Source organism: Oncorhynchus mykiss, chromosome 10, assembly GCF_013265735.2.
Source record: "Oncorhynchus mykiss isolate Arlee chromosome 10, USDA_OmykA_1.1, whole genome shotgun sequence".
Classification (NCBI taxonomy): Eukaryota; Metazoa; Chordata; class Actinopteri; order Salmoniformes; family Salmonidae; genus Oncorhynchus; species Oncorhynchus mykiss.
In genome coordinates this window covers 80703120-80710619 of record NC_048574.1, presented here as the reverse complement: position 1 = coordinate 80710619, position 7500 = coordinate 80703120, and the positions used below count along the sequence as shown (strand labels likewise).

Sequence of the window (7500 nt, the reverse complement as noted above, 5' to 3'; positions counted from 1 at the left end):
TTTGGATAGCCTATCTCAGGGGTTAGTTAGGGACCGTCAATAAATTACACAATGCAAATGAGACAATATTTTCATGTTGCACAGCTTTTAGTTTTCTCATTAAACGCTTTCAATATTTGTATATGAAGTTTTACAATTTATAGTTAGAATTAGGTTTTTTAAGTCATTGAAATTTGGAGCTATTGGAAGTTTAACTTATTGACCCATTGTGTAATTTACCTGATGGTCCCTAACTAGCCACATAGAGATATCCAAAATCAAACCAAATTTACCACGGGCATTACAACCAGGTCCCGGGCAGCTGAGCTGCTTACTGGAAAGGATTGAAATAAAGCCAACCCAATGACAACTGTTGGACAAACCAAGGACCCAACTGTTGGACAACCCAAGGACCCAACTGTTGGACAACCCAAGGACAACTGTTGGACAACCCAAGGACAACTGTTGGACAACCCAAGGACCCAACTGTTGGACAACCCAAGGACCCAACTGTTGGACAACCCAAGGACAACTGTTGGACAACCCAATGACAACTGTTGGACAACCCAAGGACAACTGATGGACAACCCAATGACAACTGTTGGACAACCCAAGGACAACTGTTGGACAATCCAAGGACCCAAATGTTGGACAACCCAAGGACAACTGTTGGACAACCCAAGGACCCAACTGTTGGACAACCCAAGGACCCAACTGTTGGACAACCCAAGGACCCAACTGTTGGACAACCCAAGGACTCAACTGTTGGACAACCCAAGGACCCAACTGTTGGACAACCCAAGGACAACTGTTGGACAACCCAAGGACAACTGTTGGACAACCCAATGACAACTGTTGGACAACCCAAGGACAACTGTTGGACAACCCAAGGAACAAACTGTTGGACAACCCAAGGACAACTATTAGACAACCCAAGGACCCAACTGTTGGACAACCCAAGGACAACTGTTGGACAACCCAAGGACCCAACTGTTGGACAACCCAAGGACAACTGTTGGACAACCCAAGGACCCAACTGTTGGACAACCCAAGGACCCAACTGTTGGACAACCCAAGGACCCAACTGTTGGACAACCCAAGGACCCAACTGTTGGACAACCCAAAGACAATTGTTGGACAACCCAATGACAACTGTTGGACAACCCAATGACAACTGTTGGACAACCCAAGGACAACTGTTGGACCACCCAAGGACGCAACTGTTGGACAACCCAAGGACCCAACTGTTGGACAACCCAAGGACAACTGTTGGACAACCCAAGGACCCAACTGTTGGACAACCCAAGGACAACTGTTGGACAACCCAAGGACAAGTGTTGGACAACCCAAGGACAACTGTTGGACAACCCAATGACAACTGTTGGACAACCCAAGGACAACTGATGGACAACCCAATGACAACTGTTGGACAACCCAAGGACAACTGTTGGACAATCCAAGGACCCAAATGTTGGACAACCCAAGGACAACTGTTGGACAACCCAAGGACCCAACTGTTGGACAACCCAAGGACCCAACTGTTGGACAACCCAAGGACCCAACTGTTGGACAACCCAAGGACTCAACTGTTGGACAACCCAAGGACCCAACTGTTGGACAACCCAAGGACAACTGTTGGACAACCCAAGGACAACTGTTGGACAACCCAATGACAACTGTTGGACAACCCAAGGACAACTGTTGGACAACCCAAGGAACAAACTGTTGGACAACCCAAGGACAACTATTAGACAACCCAAGGACCCAACTGTTGGACAACCCAAGGACAACTGTTGGACAACCCAAGGACCCAACTGTTGGACAACCCAAGGACAACTGTTGGACAACCCAAGGACCCAACTGTTGGACAACCCAAGGACCCAACTGTTGGACAACCCAAGGACCCAACTGTTGGACAACCCAAGGACCCAACTGTTGGACAACCCAAAGACAATTGTTGGACAACCCAATGACAACTGTTGGACAACCCAATGACAACTGTTGGACAACCCAAGGACAACTGTTGGACCACCCAAGGACGCAACTGTTGGACAACCCAAGGACCCAACTGTTGGACAACCCAAGGACAACTGTTGGACAACCCAAGGACCCAACTGTTGGACAACCCAAGGACAACTGTTGGACAACCCAAGGACAAGTGTTGGACAACCCAAGGACAACTGTTGGACAACCCAAGGACCCAACTGTTGGACAACCCAAGGACCCAACTGTTGGACAACCCAAGGACAACTGTTGGACAACTGTTGGACAACCCAAGGACAACTGTTGGACAACCCAAGGTTGTTATGTATCCTTAATTCTGTTACCTACCATTTTTTCCTACTGTGTCATCTCTCTGTTTTGGACGAGAATAACTTTATGAACAGAAGTGTTCTATTTTACACTTTATAGTCAATTTTGGCTGAAGAATAAATATTTCTGACTCATATTGATGCCACATAGGCCGTTTTCAAAGGGAGAAGTTTGTTTTCAGGGACAGTTGTTCTTTAATGTTGTCTGTCGAACTCGCCCAATTAGTAGCTAATACCAAAACAAGTTCTGATGGGGGTGGGGCCACTTCCTGGTTTGTGTTGCATTGTGGGATCTGTAGTTACCTTGCTCCTGGTCGTGATGCGCTGGTAGGCGTAGTCTGGGAAGGCTTGGCGAGGGATGAAGCGTCCTGAACCCTGCTGGACGCGGAGCCCCTCCCTCTCCTCATAGACCACCCTCCCCTGGGTCACCACGACGACAGGACCCCCCCGACACACCATCCCCTCAAAGATGTTATACTCCAGAGCCTGGTGGGAGAGGGGAGGAGGGGGAGGGAGAGAGGGAGGAAAGGAGGGATGGATAGAGGGAGGGCAGGGAGATAAAGGGTAGAAAGTAGGAGAGGATTCAGTTTTTATTTTGTTGTAATTTGGAGGTAAAGGTTTTGATCATGTCTTGGTTCCAGTTCCTCCCTCCCTCCCTCCCTCAACCCTACCCTACCCTCCTCTTCCCTCACCGACTGTTGCAGTTTAGAGGTGATTGTTTTGGTCCTGTCTGGGTCCCAGATAACGATGTCAGCGTCAGAACCCACAGCGATGCGTCCCTTCCGTGGGTACAGGTTGAAGATCTTAGCAGCGTTGGTGCTGGTCACCGCCACAAACTGGTTCGCATCCATCTTACCCGTGGCCTGAGAGAAGAGAGGAAGAGGACAAGAAGAGAGAGGAGGAAGAGAGAGAGGGGAGGAGGAGAGAACGAAGAGGAGGAGGAGAGAGAAGGAAGAGGAGAGAGAAGACACACTTTTAGACCAGGGTCCATGCACACAAACACACACACACACACACACACACACACACACACACTCTCACCACAGCCTTGTCCCAGACGAAGCCCATCCTCTCCTCGATACCGTTGGTTCCTTCTGGGATCAGGGTGAAGTCATCTTTTCCTATGGCCTTCTGGGACGTGCTGTAGGCACAGTGGGCACTGCCAACCACCTGCAGGTCCCCGCTGTCACAAAACATCAACACAACGTTAGAACAAGGTATACATTACTTTTCTTTTAAGGAGAGAGAGAGAGAGAGAGAGAGAGAGAGAGAGAGAGAGAATGGAGAGAGAGAGAGAGAGAGAGAGAGAGAGAGAGAGAGAGAAAGAGAGAGAGAGAGATGATGGAGAGAGAGAGCGGGGGAGCATGGGAGAGAGAGAGACAGAGACAGAGAGAGAGATAGGGGAGAGAGATTGAGTTGTGAGCGGGAGAGAGAAGTGAGCAGAAGACAGAGAGGTGGAGAGAGAGAAAACAGAGATAGAGAGAGACAGGGAGACAGGGAAGAAGAGAAAACAGATAGAGAGAGACAGGGAGACAGGGAAGGAGAGAAAACAGAGATAGAGAGAGGACGGAGAGAGGATAAACTAAGTGTTTAAAATTATACTTAAACTATATATTATACTTTTATTGTTCTCCTTTGTCTCCTTAGAACCTACTACCTAGAAGAGGTAGTACATTGAAAGTCAATATATATAAAAAAATATTTAAAAAAATAAAAAGAGTTCTTAACTCTACTACCTAGAACCTAACATACTACATGTCTGTTCAGCAGAACCTCAAAGAGAACCACACCATCATACTATCATGGTGACAGCTAGACCCGCCTGGAACGGAGGGAGGGAGGGAGGGAGGGAGGGAGGGAGGGAGAAAGACAGGGAGGAAGGAAGGGAGGGAGGGAGAGAGGGAGGGAGAAAGACAGGGAGGAAGGAAGGGAGGGAGGGAGAGAGGGAGGGAGAAAGACAGGGAGGAAGGAAGGGAGGGAGGGAGGGAGGGAAGAAGATGTAGGGAGGGAGAAAGACAAGGAGGAAGGAAGGAAGGAAGGAAGGAAGGGAGGGAGGGAGGGAGGGGGAGAGGGAGGAGGAAGAGGAGGGAGAGGGAGGAGGAAGAGGAGGGAGAGGGAGGAGGAAGAGGAGGGAGAGGGAGGAGGAAGAGGAGGGAGAGGGAGGAGGAAGAGGAGGGAGAGGTCTGTAGCCAAGGCAACAGATACATTTTATTGGTTTCTGTTCTATTTTTGGAATCAGGGACAGAGAAAGGTGCACAGCGGGTGGTGTGTATGTGTGTGTGTGTGTGTGTGTGTGTGTGTGTGTGTGTGTGTATGTGTGTGTGTGTGTGTGTGTGTGTGTATGTGTGTGTGTGTGTGTGTGTTGTCCTACCAGGCCAGCAGGTCGTGGAGGTGTTCTGGGGTGGTGGGGTCGGGGCTGAGCGGCGGTGATGTCACGTAGGCGGCGGCCTTGGCCCAGTTCTTGCTCCAATAGTGCGATCCGTCTGTGGCCAGGCTGGCTGTGATTGGCTCCCCAAACACAACGGAACCTGGTGGGAGGAGCCAACAACAGAACAGGTGAACACACCGCTAGAAAACAAAAAAATTAAATGGATTTGTTCAAAAAGAAACTCTCTCCCCTCACTCACTCCCTCCCTCCCTCCCTTCCTTCCTTCCTTCCTTCCTCTTTCTGTTGCCAAAGAGTTTCAGTTGCAAAACCTTATGCTAAAGCTAAGATTGACTTTGAATCTGGCCTGAGTGACAGACAGACAGACAGACAGACAGACAGACAGACAGACAGACAGACAGACAGACAGACAGACAGACAGACAGACAGACAGACAGACCTCTCCTCCTGGCCTGGGTAATGGTGTCGGCAGCAGTCTTGCTCATCACCTTGGTGATGTAGACGGGACAGTTGACTCTGTTGCCGATGGTGATGGCACGGAACACTGCCTCCGCCTCCAGCTGTACCGCAACACAACACACGTTAAGAGATGGACACACACACACACACACATATGAACACACACACACACACACATATGAACACACACACACACACACATATGAACACACACACATATGAACATACACACACACACACGCACGCACACACACACACATATGAACACACACACATGAACACACACACACAAGCACGCACACACACACACACATATGAACACACACACACACACACAAGCACGCACACACACACACACACACACACACACACACACACACACACACACACATAGGAACAGATACAGTCACACACACTCAAATCACCTCTTCAGGGTGACTCAGGGGGTGTCCCTCAGGTCCAGTGATTCCCAGGCTGAGGACCTTACGTTGTTCCTGGACCAGAATAAAGATCATCATCATCACCATCACCATCATCATCACCATCATCATCATCACCATCATCATCATCATCATTGGACTGGGTTATAATGGGGTTATGACTGGGTTATAATGGGGTTATGACTGGGTTATATTGGGGTTATGACTGTAGGACTGGGTTATAATGGGGTTATGACTGGGTTATAATGGGGTTATGACTGTGGGATTGGGTTATAATGGGGTTATGACTGTAGGACTGGGTTATAATGGGGTTATGACTGTATGACTGGGTTATAATGGGGTTATGACTGGGTTATAATGGGGTTATGACTGGGTTATAATGGGGTTATGACTGGGGTGTAATGGGGTTATGACTGGGTTATAATGGGGTTATGACTGGGTTATGACTGTAGGACTGGGTTATAATGGGGTTCTGACTGTAGGACTGGGTTATAATGTGGTTATGACTGGGTTATAATGGGGTTAGGACTGTATGACTGGGTTATAATGGGGTTATGACTGTAGGACTGGGTTATAATTGGGTTATGACTGGGTTATAATGGGGTTAGGACTGTATGACTGGGTTATAATGGGGTTCTGACTGTAGGACTGGGTTATAATGTGGTTATGACTGGGTTATAATAGGGTTATGACTGTATGACTGGGTTATAATGGGGTTATGACTGTATGACTGGGTTATAATGGGGTTATGACTGTATGACTGGGTTATAATGGGGTTATGACTGTATGACTGGGTTATAATGGGGTTATGACTGTATGACTGGGTTATAATGGGGTTATGACTGTTGGACTGGGTTATAATGGGGTTATGACTGGGTTATAATGGGGTTATGACTGTTGGACTGGGTTATAATGGGGTTATGACTGTTGGACTGGGTTATAATGGGGTTATGACTGGGTTATAATAGGGTTATGACTGTATGACTGGGTTATAATGGGGTTATGACTGTATGACTGGGTTATAATGGGGTTATGACTGTTGGACTGGGTTATAATGGGTTTATGCCTGGGTTATAATAGGGTTATGACTGTAGGACTGGGTTATAATGGGGTTATGACTGTTGGACTGGGTTATAATGGGGTTATGACTGTTGGACTGGGTTATAATGGGGTTATGACTGGGTTATAATGGGGTTATGACTGTTGGACTGGGTTATAATGGGGTTATGACTGGGTTATAATGGGGTTATGACTGGGTTATAATGGGGTTATGACTGGGTTATAATGGGGTTTTGACTGGGTTATAATGGGGTTATGACTATAGGACTGGGTACCTGAGCAATGAGGTCTCCGTTCTCTGCATGCAGCATCACCACAGCCCCCAACTCCTTCAGGGAGGAGAACACCTCATACAACTATTAGAGAGAGAGAGAGAGAGAGAGAGAGAGAGAGAGAGAGAGAGAGAGAGAGAGAGAGAGAGAGAGAGAGAGAGAGAGAGAGGGAAGGAGAGAGAGAGAGAGAGGAAGGTGAGAGGAGAGCAAAGAGAGTGAGAGGGGGGGAGAATGGGAGAGCGAGGAGCGAGGGAGGGAGGAAAGAGAGAAGGGGAGAGAGAGAGAAGAGAGCAGAATACAGAAATTGTAGAGAGAGAATAGCGATGGAAAGAGATAATGATTATTACTGCACATAGAGTATAAAGAGTTCTATTTACCATTGTGCAGCATATCATTATAACACACATGTCAATATGATATTAAACCAACCTGAGAATCAGTCATCTGAAACGAATCCTTATAGGACATATACACCTGGAATGAGTTGATCCCTGAGAGAGAGAGAGAGAGATGGAGGGATGGAGGGAGAGAGGGAGTGTGTGTGAGATAGATAGATAGATAGATAGATAGATAGATAGATAGATAGATAGATA

General features: G+C 47.7%; 1 protein-coding gene across 2 annotated transcripts in view; it reads right to left on the bottom strand.

Annotated features, from left to right (window-relative positions):
* The window catches only part of LOC118936381 (dihydropyrimidinase-related protein 1-like), a 22747-nt gene that overhangs the window by 3145 nt on the left and 12102 nt on the right, over positions 1-7500 (bottom strand). For both annotated transcript variants that reach the window (XM_036934156.1, XM_036934157.1), the window contains exons 5-12: positions 7337-7398; positions 6911-6991; positions 5562-5630; positions 5117-5237; positions 4663-4819; positions 3333-3474; positions 2984-3154; positions 2595-2777 (exon numbers count right to left, since the gene is read on the bottom strand). In XM_036934156.1, the coding sequence (XP_036790051.1) occupies positions 2595-2777; positions 2984-3154; positions 3333-3474; positions 4663-4819; positions 5117-5237; positions 5562-5630; positions 6911-6991; positions 7337-7398 (986 nt within the window). The remainder of the gene's footprint in view (positions 1-2594; positions 2778-2983; positions 3155-3332; positions 3475-4662; positions 4820-5116; positions 5238-5561; positions 5631-6910; positions 6992-7336; positions 7399-7500) is intronic.